This window comes from Lutjanus erythropterus, chromosome 2 (genome assembly GCF_056507025.1).
Source record: "Lutjanus erythropterus isolate fLutEry1 chromosome 2, fLutEry1.hap2, whole genome shotgun sequence".
Taxonomy (NCBI): domain Eukaryota; kingdom Metazoa; phylum Chordata; class Actinopteri; order Lutjaniformes; family Lutjanidae; genus Lutjanus; species Lutjanus erythropterus.
Window position 1 is genome coordinate 30,855,626 of NC_139318.1, and position 20,394 is coordinate 30,876,019.

The 20,394-nt window shown below is 39.1% G+C and overlaps 1 protein-coding gene across 1 annotated transcript; it reads right to left on the reverse strand.

Moving 5' to 3' along the window:
* Positions 1-550: 550 nt before the first annotated feature.
* alas1 (aminolevulinate, delta-, synthase 1) lies at positions 551-9,186 on the reverse strand. The gene is made up of 11 exons (XM_084736960.1): positions 9,014-9,186; positions 6,565-6,814; positions 6,204-6,386; positions 5,958-6,101; positions 5,304-5,523; positions 4,617-4,801; positions 3,651-3,830; positions 3,117-3,281; positions 2,266-2,534; positions 1,953-2,115; positions 551-884 (listed from the first exon to the last, which is right to left on the reverse strand). Exons 2-11 carry the CDS (start codon positions 6,779-6,781, stop codon positions 724-726), a joined length of 1,887 nt encoding a protein of 628 aa, XP_084593086.1. The 5' UTR covers positions 6,782-6,814; positions 9,014-9,186; the 3' UTR covers positions 551-723.
* Positions 9,187-20,394: the final 11,208 nt, after the last annotated feature.

Here is a 20,394-nt window from a genome sequence, read left to right on the forward strand (position 1 = left end):
GGACCACATGCATTCAACAAATTCATTTCATTAGAGTACCTGAATGTGTTTCAGCTAAATGAATATTAAATGGATTTATTAAATTGCAGGAGCACCAGGTGTTTATCAGCACCAAACCAATATCTTGTTCAATGTCCTACATTTCTCACGAGCACAAGTAGGCCAGTGGACCAAAATAATTAGGTTACTCGGTCACTGGCAGCACAAAGATTTTGCCTTTTCATCTACTGATCCACACCAATAGTTGTGACCCATTTTCGTTTCCTTCATATTCTTTCTCCAAGCGTGTAAAGCACATGACAAAATGCCACGAAGCCGCCTTTTGTGACAACAAAAAACAAGTTATCAAGGTCATTCAATGAATGTCATTCGCTGTTTTATAGCATCACTAGTCCATTTCAGCAAATGTAGTTACAGCAGCAGCACAACCTATATGGACTACTGAATGAAAACCGCACTGAATAAACAGCAGTCCAAGCTTCTTATTCAAGGTTTCTTATGAAATCAGCAGATTCACTTTCCTTTATGAATGAAAAACTCAACAAAAGACTTTCTTCTAATATTTTATTTTGAGCATATAGAACATCTGAACATATAGGATTTTAAATAATATGTGTAGTAGGACTTTATCAAAGATAATTAATACATTCTATGACAGTGACAGAGGAATGGGTGTTGAGCGTGTGTATGTGCCGTCTCTCCAGCCAGCGGTAGTGAGTAGTGTTATGCGCAGGCTGAGATAGGGTGGCTGAGGCCGCTGAAGTAAGACTTTTCTCGCTCGCTCATCAGCTCAAAGTGCAGCGGCTGCTGGCAGAAGGTGCACTCTGCCGAGGAGTGGGGCTTCAGCTCCAGGCCCACCTCCTTCCATGTCTGCACCAGCCTCTCTGTGGAGGGAGAAACAGAAAAGAGTGGACGTCAAGCCAAGTTGTAAACATCAAAATACAAATGGGAATGGGGAAATTTTTAGCTCCAATTTACAGTTTAATGGGATCATTCGAATTATTTAAAGTGGGGTTATATGAGGTACTTATTAATAGTCAGTGTATTGGCTACAATTAATGTCACTTAAAAAAAAAGGTCCATCTAAAGAGAAAAAGTAATATCACTTTACGTTGTGAATGTTTTCACAACTGTACCTGCCCATGACAGGAAACCACTATTATACAAGCCAGATATCACTTTCTCCAAACCAACCAAACTCCATTGGCAAGATGAGTAATTTTACCTCGCAGAACAATTAGTTTGCTTGTGTTATTGTGTGACTATGAATCCAAACTATCCTTTTAAAACACCTAAGTCACACAATAACACACACAAACTAATTGTTAAAGGCAGTGGTAGACCAGCATGTCCCGTGTTCTGCAGGGCAAAATTAATGGTTTTGTTACTGGAGTTTGTTTGGTTTAGAGAGAGCATTATTTGGCTTGTGCAACAGTAGTTTCCCCATTTAAAAAGGCTGCCTGACAGCAAAGTAAAGTGATGAAATGAAGCGTACACTTAAACTGATTTTTTTTAGGTGGATCTTTTTTTAAGTGGCTAAAATACCTGTTTACTTCTCTTAACTGGGATGTAGCACTGACTACAGCACTAATACACTGACTAATGATAATAAATATCTCCTACAACTTTAAATATTCTGAACTATCCCTTTAACTCAAATATTTTGATAACTGATTATTTGTTTTGAGTATTTCATTAAAGAAAAAGGATAAAAATTCTCTGATTTCTTTACTCCTCTATGACAGTAAACTGAAAATCTAAGGATGTTAACTTGAGCTTTGGGAAACAATGATCTACATTTTCCCCCCATTTTTTTTTTTTTTACATTTTTATTTACCAACCAACAAATCAATCATTAATCATTAATTGAGAAAATCGATTAATCGATACTGAAAATAATCATTCATTGCAGCCTTAAATACTACTATGAAAAGACTACTACATGTTCTTACCAACAAAGTATTTCATCATCTCAGGGGTGTGGTGAGGTGTTGGGGCGATACGCAGAAGCTCCTCTCCCCTGGCAACAGTGGGATAGTTGATGGCCTGCACGTAGATGTTGTGGCGACTCATCATGAGGTCACACACCTCTGTGTTTTTCTCTGCATCTGATACCTACAAATAATAGACATACACCGTCATTAGAGAGGAGTCATTGGGGACTAATGACCATTTAGAATGTTTTTAATTGTAATGTGCCTGGGTATACCATTGGCGTCTATCATATTTCATGTCATTAGGTGATAAATTAAATAATAAAATTACCCGGACTGGGATGATGTGGCTGGGGCAGTGCACCACAGGCAGCCCAGAGTCCATCAGCATCTGTCTGAGCAGCTTGACGTTACGCTGGTGTTTACGTCTTAGCGCGCGGCCCTCTTCACTTTTAAGAACCTGGATTGACTGCCTCGCTCCGGCTAACAGCATCGGCGGCAGAGAGGTGGTAAAGATGAAACCGGCAGCATAGGAACGCACCGTGTCCACCAGGGCGGCGGTACTTGCGATATAACCGCCTACACAACCGAAGGCCTTGCCTGGAAGAGGACATGACACATGGGTGGTCATTCTTTAATTTGTATCTTTTAAACAACAATTCTTGTTTAAAAACAGTCACTAAATTGCGCTCAGCAGTCTATGAAACAGCCTCTCACAAATTAGATTTATCCTGAAATGGCAGCTGCAGGGGTAGAGAGGCTGTCGAGCTCCGAGTTAGAAATAATTGCCCCCTCAGCTTCACAACGACACACATACACAGAGAGTAATTCAATAGGAGTGCAACCAGAGCCCACAGTCTCCTAGCAACAACAGAGCTGCTCCAGCTTCTTAAAGCCTTCAGGCATATTGAGTGACACAGACGTGGCCTGATCCTGAGTATAACAACAGAACAGAGAGCTACCAGATTCTCACAAGCTGAGAGTCTCTTCAGAAAAATCTATTAAAGAAAAATACAGCAAACTATAAATAGAAAGATATGTGTACAGACACAAATTTATGTGCCATTTATGTGAACTAGAAATGTCTCAAAAACATTTTGGCATGACTTCAAAGTCAACATGCTCAGTAGGATATCAGCGGTAATTTATTTTACAGTAGTAGAAATTATACACTTTACTGACCTAGTGTTCCTGAGATGATATCCATCTTGTGCATGACGCCGTCCCTGTCTCCGATTCCCCCTCCTTTGGCGCCATACAGACCGACAGCATGAACCTCGTCTACGAAAGTGATGGCACCAAACTCGTGGGCCACATCACACATCTCCTCCAGCGGACACACAGCACCTGTGTTACAGCAAGAAAGGATTAGCCATTAGCCAAATTACAGGCACAGAATAGGTCACTTAAGTCTGACCACACATCAAGACATCAATGAATCCTGACTGAATTTCATCAGATGCTGATTCTTTTGCAAGCGTATGAGGTGCTGTAGGCATTCGAACTGTAAATCAAGCTTTGTAAAAAATATGAACTTGTCTTCATTTTTTTCCTTTTGTTTTTACAATTTTTAAAACAAATGACAAGAAATACATCTGGATTTGTCTTTTTATCAGAAATAAAAATGATCATCACACGGGGCTGGAAGAATGGAAAGAATTACAAATGTCTACAAATAAATTAATTAATAAATAATGGGGACCATCCCAAACTAACCATCCATGGAATGGACGGTCTCAAAGGCCACAATCTTCGGTTTTGTGGGGTCTCCCTTTTGTAGCAGCTCTCTGAGATGAGCGACGTCATTGTGGCGGAAAATGAACTTTTTAGCACCACTGTTCCTGATACCCTGGATCATTGAGGCGTGGTTGCCGGCATCAGAGTAGATCTCACAACCTAAAATAGTCCAGAAGAAACAGAGAGGAAGTGAGAATGAGAAATGTTTACAGCACAGTTTGCATCAATGAGACTCCATTTAATGCATGAGTGATGCACATTAATCAGCGTCTCATTTATAGGGATGCACAATATTAAATTTTTGCAGATATCCGATTCCCAATATTTTCTAACTCATTTTGGCTGATTATATTCATTATCAAGTCTCTCCTGGCATTAACATGTTATTATTCTGGCTCCTCTTATCACGATGGCCTATTGGTAGATGCAAACATAAAATGATTTTCATAATAAAATACAATGCTTTTTAAAATAAGATACAATATTTTTCCAAATAAAATATAATGCTTTTCACAGTAAAATACAATCCTATCCAAAATAAGCACATTCCGTTGCTACGATAAGAAAAATACTAATCATTTTTTTCTCTTTAGTCTTCACTAATTTGTCATAATAATCAAATTTACAGCTAAACTGGTCGACTAAACTGAGTGCTGCAGGAGTGCGATTTGGCTCCTCCTCACATGAACAACGTTGACCAATCATTGCAAATGCTTTGATATCCATTTCAAATACTTAAAAAAAACCCTCCCCACTGCAGATAGGCATCTTAATAACTTAAGTCTAATCATATTGGTAGAAATATCAGCATTTCAAGTGATACCGTTTCATGTTAAAGCCTTTAGCTGCAGATACAGATGATGTGCTGATAATATTGTACATCCCCTACTATTAATGTATGTAAACATTGGATTTATTGTGAATACTTAAAAATTTTGTATATACCCGGCAGCATTTTGGCGAGGGTGAAGAGGGTGGAGTCATTGGCGACAAAGCAGGAGGTGAAGAGCAGTGCAGCATCCTTGTTGTGAAGGTCGGCTAGTTCTTGTTCCAGTTCCACGTGGAATTTACTGGTCCCAGAGATGTTCCTGGTGCCTCCTGCCCCTGAGCCATGCTTTCGTAAAGTATCCCTGGAAACCAAGGATGAGAAAAAAAAACCCAAAATATTATTTATGTCTTTCTTTTGAATCTTAACAGCAAAAATGGTGGATAATTTTATACCAGATATAAGGGAGGGATAAGACAACCAGACATGGAAAAAATGGAAATAATTCAGCTGGAGAATTGCTTAGTAGTAGGCAAGTGCAGCACAGGGAATAAGAGAGCTGGGCAAGCTCAAACAAGAAGAAAAAACATCCCACCTTACTGGGCCCCACTGAGGTTTCAGTGTACACTATGGCCAACTAACACTCTACACCCACACAAACAATGGACTAGATCACTCATGAGTATCAGGTTGTATTCAATGACTGTGTGCTGTGTCTCAGCATTTCTCAGAACTCACTAAAGCGTCATGAGGAAACATGGACAGCAAAGAAAAATATTTGTCTCACTACATATAAACACATCTGGACCCAAGAGACTGTGTTTTTCCTACACTACACTCACATAAACAACTCCTGTAATACTCACATAATTGATTGCACGACCCGTGGGTGTCGACTCATGCCCAGGTAGTCGTTGCTGCACCAAACAGACACCTCCCTCTTCTCCTCTAAAGAGCCTGTGAAGTCGTCGGCCATAGGGAACTCGCTGGCCAGACGATTCACGGTCTTGAACACGCGGTACGTGTGGTCATTCTTCTTCTCTACGATCTTCTTCTCAAGAAACTCGTCGTAATGGAAGCGGGACACTGAAACAGAAGAGGAAGACAGAGCTTGCTAAACCTGGCTTGCATTGTGGCAAATGAAGCAACCTATAACATGATGAAAGTCTCAGCTCACCTTACATAAAAAGACCACAACATACTGGCTGCAAAATGACTAAATAAAGTCCAGGTTAGCTGAGTTTCTGGCAAAATTTTGCTTCACAATTTATACTCACAATTACAGCAGAAAAATGTAAGAGATAAGTCTATAAATCAAACCATTTACATGCAAAGTGATTATATCCCAATTTATTTTAATGCATGTATAGCCTGTAAATCACGTAAAATATTTGGAATTCAGCTTTAAAACTTTATTTGAATACAATGTTCTATGGTGTATAGACAAATGAAATAGTGTGAGTTTTGTGTCAATACATTTACATGTGAAAAAGTTGTCAGAGCACACAATTAAAACTTACTGCTGTCTGGCATGTTGTCCTGCAGCAGGTGGGAGACCCTTTTCGGGCGCTGCTTCAGGAGGGTCTTCATCAGATTAGCTTGCTCATCTCCACTTCCCTTAATGGCGCTGGACAATGGCTTCTTCAGTTGCGCAGGGGACACCTCTAAAAAAGGTCAAGTGAGGACGAAAATAAAATAGTATCAAATCATGAGCAAAATGATGGGCAAGAACAGTGTAGATAAATTAATCTCTGAACACCTCCTACCTTTCTGGACAGTGCGGACCTCCTGAACGTCCTCTTGGAACTCGATGCCGACCTGACGGACCACGCTGCTGTTCTTCTGGCCCATCTCAGCAGCCAGGAAAGGACATTTGGAGGCCATTGCCTGGCCTGCGGGAGGCATAGGGTGTCCAGCAGGCAGCTTGGGCTCAACTTCCTGTTTGACACCTACAAATGAACAAAATTAGTGTTAGTAATAATGAATCTAAAGTCTAACAACCTATAAACAATATCATATAGAATAATCCAGTCAATCATTATATTAACTAGGATGCTTCACTTTATGTAATATATCAAGTGTTAATTATGGTAAAATATGTATCCACTTCCTCTTTGTCACCCTCACCTTCACTGGCAGACATGGTGTCCTCAGCCTTCTGGTAGGAGGAGGAAGAGGAGGAGGAGCAGAGGGCCCGTGCCATTGATGGAGCCATGGGTTTAGAGGCCAGCTCCATCATGATGGGGCATCGCTGTGCGTAGCCCATCAGAGACGATTTGGTCTGCTGGAGGAAGGCCTGGGGCACACGGGCCAGGAACGGACAGCGACGTAACAACACATCCATGGTCAGTAGTGGAGATGATGATTGTCAGGAAGTCTAAAGGAGACAGTTGAAACTTAATTGTAACTTGTGCATTGAACAGTTCAGATACATCTTTCCAGGTACTGCAAAAACCTGTTTTGCTGAGTCTTTGCTTAAAGGCACAGTGCACCAAAAATCCAAGGGACATTTCCCCCCCGTTTTCATTCTGCAGTCAAATTATTCAAATAGTTTCAGTGTCGTTCGCACACAACGTCTCAATTAGAACACACGTTAAAGAGTTTCTGTGCAGAGAACTTCTGTAGAAAAGTGTTCCCTGTGAAACTGTTCACAAAAGGTCAGTGGATTATTGCAACTGTCATTTTAAAGCTATTTTTGGAGTGCAGATCAACTGTCACAATGTGTTCAGAATGAAACTATCTGAAAGGGTTAGATTAGACTCCAAGAATTTCTTTGCATAAGGTCCAGGTTTTTAAAGAGGCAGAAATTAGGTTTGCTCTAGGTTAGCCTTTTTATTATTCATCTTAGTCTTAGTTCTTTATCAAATGTCCTTATTTTATTTTTTATTTTTAAATCATATTTAGTCAACCTCATTCTGTTTTTTGAGCCAAGTTCACTAAAAGTCTGGGGAGGCACTTGAAATCCCCCCCCCCCCCAAAAAAAAAAACTATTTAGTCTAGTTTTAGTCAATGCAAGCTGTTGACGTGTTTGTCATGCTTGTCTTTTTCAGTCTTCGGGTTGTACTGGACATCGGTCTAGTTTATCTACATATTTTTTTATTGTTCTTTGATTTTTGTTAAAGGACTGGGGATGTAACAACACTGCAAACTCAAGGTATGATCATACCATAATAAAAACTCCACAATACAATACTTATCACAATATTACAAAACAAAAAAAAGTCCTTTATTGAAGAATAAATCTGATATGTGTACAGCAAGTTGTTAATATAAAATATTTATATAAGCTTTCCTTCTTACAAACTGAAATAAAAGTAGCCAGTCATAGCCTAGGCATTTGCAAAAAACTGGCATGAACTGTATCTGTCGATACAACTGCAAAACAAAACAATGCAGCAGTCAGTAGCAGTCATTTTATTAAGTAAAAGAGAATAAAAATATTTAAAGACAATAACCACGTAATATCACAGTGGATATCATAATAGTCCAGTGAGGTATTGACACTTTTTTTTGTTATTGCAATAGCCTGTATATGGTTACATCCCTTCAGCCTAGTATTTTCAAGGTCAACAACACCTCTAGCTATGTTTAATCACAATACCCTGCCATGCTCTCATACACATTAAAAAGGTTTTGTGAGTGCCTCACTAAGCCTAAGTCATCTTTCTAAATATTAGTTTTCAAAGTTTGTATTGCTTTAAAGGAAACTGTGACATTATCATCATATTTCTTTTTGGACTGGGTGAACTCCTGGGGTCATTGCAACAGGTGCCTAACCATGACATTATAATAAATGTGAAAAATACAAATAACAAAAAAACACTCCTATTGCGTAAAAACGTTAAGTACATAGATGACGTCCATGACTGTGTCATACCCTTCCCCCAGTTGAAACCAGGTTTACACATTCCTCGACAGAGTGATCACTTCCCAGACTTTTCCAACCATTCAAGTTCAGGGAAAAGCCAGAAACTCTGAGGCGCAACTATTTTCTTATTAAAAAAAGAAAGAAAGAAAGAAAAGAAAAAAAATCAGAGTAAATAAGCTACCTAGGAAGCTTCTCATGGTGACAATTTTAATCACATTTCATGTTTTTTTTTTCGTGAGAATCTCCACTGGTGATACACTGAACACTGCATGCCGTGAGATTTTGTAACGTGATTTGTATACTTGTTTGCACCGTATAGTATTAGCTAGTGATAGGATACAAACAATGTTAACGATACTGAACTGTCATTAATTCTCTGCGCTTTACGTTTTTAGACAAATTAAGTCATTTGCAAGTGTTCAAGGCCCCCTTAAAATGGTATTACATGATGAAGCAATGGTTAATACACATTAAGAAAGCAAGAGTCACGACTTGACTGTGTTACCTTACTATTAAAAGGTTATTTTAATACGCTGTTATTACGGTTAATGTTACGATAAACACTAACGAAAGATAGGCTGAGTCTGAGCACTACCGCTCTCGTGGTCCTTGCCGGTTGACCGAGCCTACCGCTAGCTAGGAAGCTAACATTAGCTAAGGAGCTACAAGCAGAAGTGTGGACAATACTGAAGAAAATAAGAAACTTACCTCGAAAAAACTTCGCACTTGAAGGCGCAATGCTCTTTATCAGTCGTGTAGTGTGCAGGATAATAGGAGCAGAGCCAATCTAATGTGACTCTCTCGATAATAGAGTCGTTTTCTGAGAAGCTGAAGAAGGTGACTGCTTCGTTATCCTGCACTGAGGACGAACGAAAAGGACGAGGACGAGCTGCCGCTTATAAGAGCTTACACTCATGGCCGATACCGCTCACAAATCTCGCGAGATCTTGATTGTTTCTGTCAAAGGTCATCTGAGTCTGTTAGGCTTGCGTGTGAGTCACGAGTGTAATCAAGCGCTGTCAACTCAAACAGGGTCGTAGTTTGAACCTATAAATATACTTGATAGGTTGTGGCATTATATTACCTATATTGCATATAAATCTAATGTACGTTTAACGCCATTTTATTTGATTTCCCTGGGACTGCGAATTCTCAAGGACATTGATGCATTGATGTCTGTCACACGAGGTTATTATAGTTAACTGAAACTGAACTAAAACCTTGGCGTGAAGATATTAAAGATAACTAAAATAAAATTAAAAAAATGGAAAACTAATGGGAGCGATATTGTGTACTAACTTAAAATAAACTGAAAATATGCTCCTGAAAATATGCAGGAAATCAATTTTAATCAATACAATATGCGTGAGGAGGCATTGCACTGGTGTACTGGTTTATTGAGACTGGTATGTTTACATGATATGGGGTCACCAATGGGGATTTCATCAAATTCTTACAAGTTCAAAACTTTATTCTGTGTAATTTGAAAGATTTCACTGGAGGACTGGCTATTTCTCCTATAGAATCCCTATTGGTAAATTATATACTTAAATCTTTCACTAAAAAGCTTTATAAGAGTTTCCATAATCTCAAATGTAGATAATTCTGCTAAAGTAAAAGGCAGATGGGAATCTGACTTTGGTAAAATAGAGCCTGAGGACTGGAATGTGTCAGGCACTTTGTTTATTTGTTGAATACATAAATAACCCCTTGATAATGAAACCTTGACCTGTCCTCTACTGCCACCATCAGGCCAAACTTTTAAATTACAATTAATTTATCTTGAAAAGTTTCCATCCAAATCTTCTTAAATTTACTGACAACATTAATGACCACAAGAGTATGAACCCTATTGGTTTTGGTGATGATATGACCTTTCCTGCAGCGCCACCATCAGGTCAAACTTTCAGTTTTAGAGTTAGTGTATCACTATAAAGTCTCACTCTCCCCTCCTCTTTTGTTATCCGGGCTTGGGACCGGCAGTGGCAGAGTTAAAGAGTTTTTTTGTTTGTTTGTTTGTTTGTTTGTTTTTTTTTTTTTTTTTTTTTTTGGTGTGTGTGAAGGAGTTTACATGTTTGAAAATTCACCCATTTGTGAAACAGGAAATCATAATAAGAACATCAGTCAGATAGTCAGAACATGGAACAGTTCTTTATGCCCACAGTCAAGCTTCTAGTCTGCACTACTTTACACAGGATGTGCAGAGAGTGTGTGCGTGCTCCTTGCAGACACATTTCTTGTATAGTGAACAGGTCATGCTGGTCTTAGAATCTTTTTTTTTTTTTTTTTTTTTTACCAGACCTGGGATCCGTTTCTTGACTACCTGAGCACCACTGCACCTTGTAAGATGAGGGCAGGGCTTATAGATCTGGCCTGGGAAAAGGATCAGACTTCCTGAATTCTTGTCCTTCATTTTTATTTTATTTTATTTCATTTTTTTATTTTACAATTTATTTATCTATTTTATTTGCTGTATCTTTGTCAGGTTTAAATGCCTGTATTTCTGCACCACTACTACTAGTGCTTTATTTTATACTGTCCCTTTCCATGCAAGGTTTTGGGAAAAAAGTTTCACACTGAAACACACTGTGTACCGTACAACACATGTAGCTCTATTCTCCTACACAATAGAACAGAACGACAACAAGAATCCTACAAGAAATAACCTGAGCTCCCCATGAAACGGTTTGAGCGTGTGTGGGTCTCATGATGAAGGCTTTGAAATCTGACATATTATTAAATAATACACTTAGAGTAATTTTCTGTCTTGTTGTCTGACTAAAAACTTTATTCTTATGCATTAACACACCATACAGTTGTGATAGAAGTAAATGCTGTGGTGTTTTAATGTGAACTTGTAACTCAGAAAACTTCAGCAAAGATTTTTCCCCTGCAGTTCAGTGTTTTAAAGTTTTAGCAATGGCAAACGCACTGAAGGTTTTCTTGTTAATTCAATCAGACAAAATTTACATTAACTACTGTGGAGCTCATTTTGTATTGAACTGGAAATATTATTTTTTTATTTTTATTATTTTTCATTTATTTATTTATTGCTGTGTTTGTTTGTTTGTTTGGTTTGTTGTTTTTTTTTTTTTTTTTTTTTCATTTCAAATATTGAAATGTGGCAAAAACCGGAGCACCCGGAGAAAAACCAAAGTAACAAGGACACTATAGAGACTCCATACAGCAATGATTAAGGCTGAGAATCCAGCCCTAACTATTGCTGTGAGGCCACAGTGTTAAAACACTGAGCTGCCATGTGGCTCTGGACATCTCTCACAGTGTTTGTTTGTTTGTTTGTTTGTTTGTTTGTGTGTGTTTTTTTTCATTTCAAATATTGAAATGTGGCAAAAACCGGAGCACCCGGAGAAAAAGCAAAGTAACAAGGACCCTATGGAGACTCCATACAGCAATGATTAAGGCTGAGAATCCAGCCCTAACAATTGCTGTGAGGCCACAGTGTTAAAACACTGAGCTGCCATGCGGCTCTGGACATCTCTCACAGTGTTTGTTTGTGTTTTTTTTTTTTTCATTTCAAATATTGAAATGTGGCAAAAACCGGAGCACCCGGAGAAAAGGGAAAGTAACAAGGACAGTATAGAGACTCCATACAGCAATGATTAAGGCTGAGAATCCAGCCCTAACTATTGCTGTGAGGCCACAGTGTTAAAACACTGATCTGCCATGCGGCTCTGGACGTCTCTCACAGTGGACAATTTGACTTTTCAAACTCAAGTGTGATTGTATTCGATTTAGCTGTGGCTTGCCTACATACCTAAATGGAACACATCCACTTTAAAATCAAAATGCCCACTGTGAGATTCCAGATGTTAAAAGAAGTGGGGGTCAGTGATAGGTGGGGGCTTGGTTATTTAGAGCAGGTGACTGACTTGCAGCACGTGAAATACTTGGTGATGGCTTTTCCCACTGCTGAGAAAATCCTGGCAACTCTGGGCATCTTTGGGCGTGGACTGGTGAGGTCATTAAGATGGATTTTGAGATATTTCACAATGGCATCATCAAAAGATGGATATCTTGATGATACCATTGCAACCCTCAGGAGGCGACTTGGGGGGCCGAACTCTTTGGTAAGGTCTTTCATCATGGCCTTGTTGATTTCTTTCATCTTCTCAGTGATTATTTCTGCCGTAACCTCATCGACATCGATCTCATCCAGCACCTTGTCTCGCAGACGATTGACAACGGAATCAAAGTCATGCTGAAGCCATGTACGACGTCGTGCTTCCTTACCGCCCTTAATGAAGACCTTGTAAAGCAAAGCCAAGATGATGCTGTTCATTGTCCTCTCTGCTACAGGGGATGGCATCTGTCTGTCCCTGGCTTCAAGAAACTCTGGTGTTAGGTCTTCTTTCGGTGCAGCATGATTAGCTGGATTAGCTGGTAATTGACTTGGGTGAGAACATGCTGTTGTCTGGCTGTTGCTGGCCTCAGGGGACTGCTGCCTGCTGATGTTTATTTCTTCTTGTAGGGTTGTGATTAGGTGGTTGATGTCGGTTACTGCACCAGACACTTGCTCACATGTCTTATGTGATGGCTCGTTCTCTATCCAGAGAAACACGTGTTGCAAGAACTTTCTTACTGCATCCTCGGTCATGACATACAGAACTTCAGGAGAAAGGCGGAACTGAGTGGTGGTGTCCCTCCTGCGCTGAGAGATGACGGAGTCTGAGAGACATTTTCTAACTACAGTAATGGGACGCTCATATGTCTTGGTATCCATCAAATTATCATACATTTTATCAGTCAGTTCCTTTGAAAACTTCCTGATCTCGTCACTGGACATGATGTTGTGCAGCCTTTTTTGCATGTGTGTTGCAGGTGTCCCTGTCAGGTTTAATTTATTAAATAACGTTTCAACATCATTTTTAATGGTCTCAAAATCTACTGTGGAAGACTTCTTTAATACATGGATGGTTCTTTTGCTGGTCTGACTGCAAGCAGATTGGGACGTTGAGGATTTTGGAATAGCTCCTGTTGAAATGGCTTCAGCACAGCCATCCTTCTCTGAAGCCGGTTCGAGACTCACAATGTAGGCGGCGTCTTCTTTCATAAATGCCTTCTTTAGCTCCCCCAATGTTTTTTCATGCTGGTTTTTGAGAAATTCAGAAAAGCTGTGTTTGTTAAATATTTGATTGCTATGGGCAGTGTCTTCTTCATGTCCAGCTTGTGAAGTAAAAAAGTCCTTCATGTTGCTCACTATTTTTCCCAGATTAAACTGAGGTCCCGTTGAAGTGCTGTTGTCACTGCATCCAGCGATATCTTTTAAGTCAGGAGAATGCAGGTAATCAATTATATCATTGGCAATTTCACTTGCTATAAACTCAGCATCCAGGCCAGTGCTGACAGGAATAGTATCATTGTTAGCCTCTGTTTTGAGGTCTGGTGTATCAGTGGACCATTTGGTGAGAATGTCACTCACAGCTTTTGTCACTGAGATGACAGAGATCTTGGATTTTATGCTCTGACATGATTCACTCTGCTCTGGTTCTTCTGGCTTTGAGATTTCTATTACAAAGTCTGTGCTTTTTGGATGACAATACAGTTTACTTAAATATTTCTTTAGACATGCGATAGCTTGTAACACCATGCTATGAAGAGCTGTTGAGCTCGACATGGAGCTAGAAACAAACACAGCAGGCTCTTCTGGCAAAACAGAAGTCTTGGTGGCAACGGACACAAGAGAGGTCACCTTCTGAGAAATCTCCCTCTCCACCATTTCTGTCAGCTTTTCTGCACTCTCACATTTTTCCTGTGGGACATGAAGAGCATCAGCAAAGCTATCACTGAAGGAGACTCCTAGTCGAATGTTGAGGTTCTCCAAGGCTTTGCTCACGTCAGCCTGAGAATTACTCCTGCACATCTGTTCACGAACCATTGCTAGGACACCTGCAGAGTGTGTCTGTATGATTTCAATCAACATATCAGCCAGTGTTGCCACTGTTTCTACATCGTATATCCCCGCAGCTAACAAGCTCCACTGTGTTACAGAGATTCTGTTAAAATATTTGTTCACTATGGCGCGAGAATCCTCTGGGGGGAGGATGATATTGTCCGTAGCCTCCTCAAACTTCCGGCTCATCAACAGCTGACTATCATCATGGACCCTGACATTCAAGCCATCACTCTCATCATCAGTGATTGTAATCAGTGTGGCATCACTAGGTGATGGATAACTTGAAAGAGAGCGTGCTGTTGTCTGGTTGTCGCTGGCGTCAGGGGGCTCAGGCCCAGTGTTTTCTTCTTGTAGGGTTGTTGTGATAAGGTCTTCAATGTCGGTTAGCACACCGACCACTTCATCATTGTGACTTGTCTCATATGAAGGCTCGTTTTTCATCCAGAGAAACACCTGCTGCAAGAACTTTACAACTGCGTCCTCTGTCATGGCGTACAGAACTTCAGGAGAAAAGTGGTGTAGAGTGGCATGTTCCCTCAACCTGAGCTGAGAGATGACAGAGTCTGAGAGACTTTTGCCATCTGGAACTGAGGGACGGTGATATGTCCGGCTACATATCATATGATCATACATTTTATCAGTCAGTTCCTTTGCAAACTTCCTTATCTTGCCACTGGACATGATGCAATTTGGTATTTTTGTGGAATGTGTTGACTGTTTCTTTGTTAGTTTTAATTCGTCGCATATGGCCTCTACCTCGCTTTTAATGGTCTCAAAATCTAGAGGAGAAGATCTTTTGCTGGTCTGACTGCAAGCAGGTGTGGGCCTTGGGGATTCTGGTAAAGGGTTTTCCACATAGATTTTCTCTTCTGAACTCTGTTTGAGACTCACAAGGAAATTGGATCTTTTTGTTGCAAATAAGCTCTTCAACTCTTCAACTCTATTTTCAAACTGTTTTTTGACAAACTTGGAAAACTTGATGTTGGTGGTGTCTTCTTTAGGTGTGGCATGTGTGGCAAAAAAGTCTTTCACCTTGTTAAGTACTATATCTAAATTAAAATGAGGGCTCGGTGAGGTACTTGTCTCACTGCATTCAGCTACATCTCCAAAGTCAGGATAATGAAGGCCATCAATTATATCATTGACAATTTCAACTGCTAGATCATGAGTATCTGGAGAGGGGCTGAGAGACACCAAAGCTTTGCCAGTCTTTGCTTTGATGTCCACTGTATCGCTGGACCATTTGGTGAGGATGTCACTCACAGCTTCAGTTACTGAGGAGACAGAGAGTTTAGATTTTATGATGTCACATGATTCAGGTCTCTGTGTTCCTTTCATTTCTGGGGTATTTCTCTCAGATTGAGAGTTCTTAGATTTTACACTCTGAGATGATTTATATCTTTCCGTGTACTGTACTACAGATTCTGTGTTCTCGTGTGGGGAAAATTCTGTGCTTTCTGGCTGCAGTCCCAGGCACTGAGAGTTCATTTTATCTAAATATGTCTTCAGACATGTGGTAGCATGACGCACCATGTCTCGAAGAGACATTATATTGAACGTGGAGCTAGAGACAAAAATGGCAGGGTCCCTTGGCAAAAATGATTCCCCAGTGGCCACAGACACAAGAGAAATCACCTTTTCTAAAATCTCAGTCCTCACCAGTTCTGTCAGTTTTTCTGCACTCTCACATTTTTCCTGTGGGACCTGAAGCGCATCAGCAAAACTCTCGGCAATGGAGACTTCCAGATCAGGGAGAACTAAAGCTTCACTTGTACCAGATGCACGGTTTAACATGCGTTGCTGAAATAGTGGAAGGACATATGTCAGAACTTGCGCAGAGATTGCCTGTACAATTTCAGTGAACATATCAACCAGTGTTGCCTCTGTGTCTGAGTCGCATGTCCCCGCAGCTAACAAGTTCCACTGTGCTGCAGAGATTCTGTGAAAATATTTGTACACTAAGGGCAGAAGATGCTCTGGTATTACGAGCAGGATGTCAGCTATCTGGGATTGGGATTGGTCTGTTTTAGACATATTTTCGTTTTTTGTTTGAAACTTAATATTAATTGTTTTTTAATGTGTTACTCTTCGCTGTGTTTTTTAAATCAGCGGTATTGGAACTGTCTGTTAACTGTTAATTGTGTCCAGTAAGGTTTAATTATCAATGTGTCTATCGTTAAACAGTGGTTTCAGAATGATATTTTGAAATTCTAAGAAAATAGCGTTGCCTCAACTTCTTTGGATCAAAAAGCCTGTCCCTTGGTTTCAAGAAGTATTTATATGTTCTGGTTGAGTGACGCCACAAAGCGTTTGATGACGTCACAAGGACCGTTGAGCCAAATATTCGATGTGACGTCACGTGGCGTGTCACTCGAACTCGCGCATGCGCACACTCAGAGAAATGGCGTTTGTGTTTTAAGCCTATATCTGTGGCTCTTATTGTGAAAGATCAAAAACGGAAGTGGTGGATTTGACGTGCTGCAAGACTACGTTGTGTAAAATGAACCCGTCTGTTCAACTTCGTGTTTCTTGTTTTACAGTTTCAATAATAGACACAAGCATGGAGACCACTTTCTCCTCTGCAACATTTAGAATACAACTTAGTTTACAATTTTAACTGTATTCTCAAGTGGATAGTCAGAATCCAGAAAATTATTCAGTAGTAAATTGTAATAATAGATGAGTGAAATACACCTCTGATTTATGAGACACAAGTATGTATGTGTTTATTGTATCACATGACATATTTGCATCACCAGAATCAGAGAAGGTTGTTCTGTTTAAGGGACTTTGCCTACTACATTGGCTGTTTCGGAAACACTTCTTTTTATTGGAGTTTAAACCTCATATGGCATTTTAGCTAAATAGCTTCCAGTTCATGTCACCTAATGACTCAAAATCAGTGCAGGACCATAGGCTGTTTGAGATACACCTCTTTGTATTCCATTTCAATATTTCTCTTACTTTTAATAATTTTTTAAATGTAAATATTAGCATTTTAGCTCAATAGGTTCCAGGTAATGTGACCTAATGGTTCAAAATCAGTGCAGGGTCATAGTACTGTATTATTATAGTTTATTACTCCTGATATATATTTTTTAAATTATTTTTTAATGAAAAATATCATTTTTGTCAATAGCCTCTAGGTCATGTGACATGATTCAAAACCAGTGCAGGATCATACTGACACGTCTCCTTTTATTGGCTTTCAATAACCCACATTTTATTTTGAAAACCGGAAGTTGGTCCACGCTGTATCATCTGCATCGCTGACTTTCTCAACCGCCTCTGTGTATTTGCCATAAAGTCTGCGATACGGGAGACTTGAAATGTTGGAGCGGCTGGCTTGACTTTGCAAAAATCGAGAGACGGCTGGCTTGACCGCAGTCATTTAGCAACAAGGCAATTCAAAGTGCTTACGTAAAAATATAAAAGGCATCTACAAAAATGTAAAAGGTAGATAAGAGAAAAAATACATAATATAAGAATTAAATATACAATAAAGATAAGACAAGAAGTAAAAGTTACAGTATAATTTAAGATATAGCCTCAGATGTGGTTTAACAAAACAAGTTAAACCACAAAAGTTGTAAAAAAAAAAAAAAAAAAAAAAAAAACTAAACTAAAACAAGTACTGAAACTATAATCTAAACAAGCAAATCCACTCTGGAGAAAAAATAATGAAAATGCAAAACTGGAATAACTTTTTTTAAATTAGAGTGGCATTTCAAAACGCTCACTGAGGTGTTGTATGCCTTTGACAGTGTTTTTGAATGTATACAGTCCCTGACATACATGATGCCACGACTTACTTGCTGTGGTGGAGTAGAGAGATTTCCTGTGCACATAAGACCCCTGGTGCTGAAAAAGAGACATTCAACCTGAAATTGTTTTTGCACATGACTATAAAAAACTTCAGTGTTTGTGATTGTGTAAGAAGCCATTAAAATGTATTTATTATGGAGAAACAAAATGTAAATTTTCTATTAAACATGTAAATAATAGCATAAAAACTATTAGCATTAATATACAATGTATTACATTTTAACAGACATAGTATACCCCCACCCATTTGTTCTCTCGCTCAGTGTCTCCTTTGTATTCAGAGCACAAATCAATAAAAAGAAAAGCACAAAATACAATTCAGTGGAACAAAGTAAAGATTGGTAAAAGATGCATCATTGTACCAAACTTGTCAAAACTTGCTTCCTCCAAGTATCCTGTTCTGAGTTTTCCTACGAAAGAAGCGCCTCTACATGTTCTACCAGTTAGCAGTTACGCAATAAATTCTACCTACATGAATAACATTCTATTTCTGATACTATACTATACTATTAAAATAGTTTGAAATGTTTTTAGTTTCATACAGTCAGTGGTCTACCCTCACTGATATAAAAGGTGGGGAAAATAACAAACATATCACAACAACAAAACAGCAATCGCTCAGATCAGTGATTCCCAAAGTGTGGAACAGGGCCCAATGGTGGACTGTGAAGGCCCTGCAGGTGAGCCTTGAGAGACCATGAAAACTGTGAAAATATGAAAGGGCGTGCTAAAACAATAACAAGCAAACAGTGGATCTTATTTTTTTCTTTTACATTTACTTAGCAAGTGCAAACTGGCCTGTGTCCAGACCTTCGAATCCCCCCATTCCACTGAGTTGGCTTCACCCAGTCCGCTGAGTTAAGTGTTGCACGGGACACTTGACAGTTCAGTCTGATATCAGGCTCACTGCAAGCCACATGATATTTTTAAAAAGTAAATAAAACAGCAAGCAAACATTGGTGTCGTTGTATCTGCGCACTGCCAAACATAATGTATAATTTCACACGTGTCAAAACTGTGTTTCTAAATTGTCTTCAGAAGGAAGCAAATAATTAAACTAAACTGAACTGAACTAATTCTGTGGCATCTTAATGTGTCAATGAAGTCTTTCATCACACCATAGTTTACTGTAACCAGTATTAACAAACATGGTGTTTCACTGCCCTCTACAGATTTCTTTAGGCTGTTACACTGTTTGCCCTAAAAGTTTTACATGCTGATTTAAATCCATCCATCCATCCATCCATCCATCCATCCATCCATCCATCCATCCATCCATCCATCCATCCATCCTTCCAGCCAGCCAGCCAGCCAGCCAGCCAGCCAGCCATTTACATACTGATTTAAATCTACCAGAACAGCTGAGTTGGACTGAAAGCACTTTACATGAGTGACATCCAGAGTGGAGGTTCTATGCATGAGAACAAGGTGCTTTTATAGAATCTTGCTCAACAAACCTATAGTCCAGATAAATTCAGAATAAGTCTACTGTATATCTTTTATTACACTAAATTAGCAGAAATGTAGATTTGATTATTTTTATTTACTTTTTGAACTGTCTTTTTGGGATCCTAACAAATGCAAAAAATTAATTAACAACAAATTAATTTAGTGTTCTAAATGCTGGACAAAAGGTGAGAAAAGAGTAGAGTGAAAGCTCATCAGTCAGAGGCCTTACATGACAACGTAAGACTATGACAGTACACATCAGTTTATAATGGTATCTTATTCGGTAACACTTTCAAGGGGTGTGCATAAGACTGACATGACACCATCATAACAATGACATGACATCTGTTGTAAATATGAAGGAATTTTGTAATGTTTAATGCAAAGTTAGGGTTCTAAAAAACAGTTTCCATTTTGCATTCAAAATAACATAACTTACTGAGTAATACTTGATAACAACAGTCATAACCATTTATAAAGATTCCTTCATGTTCATGATGGGTGTCAGGGTTCATCAGTGAAATCAGTGCCATGTCATCCTTATGCACTCATATAAAATGTTATCTTTTATTTAATTAGTTTTCTTGCTTGCTAGCCAATTCTGTTTTTTTTTTTTATTACTTAAGACAGAAGGTAATAGATATTTGTTGTTTTTCAGCAGTTTTTGAAAGTATAATCTCCAACATAACCCTAAAATCAATGTATAGGCTCATATTACATAATCAATTTCAATCACTTATGAGCCACTAGCAGTGTGTGGTGGTGTCCATACCTGCAGATACTCTGCCTTCTGCCTGTAAATTCAGATTTTTTTTTTCTTTATTTTGCTGTGCTCCAGATGTTTAACCAACCCAAAACGCATCCAGATGTGTTTACAAACAGCCCTGAGAAATACTGACTC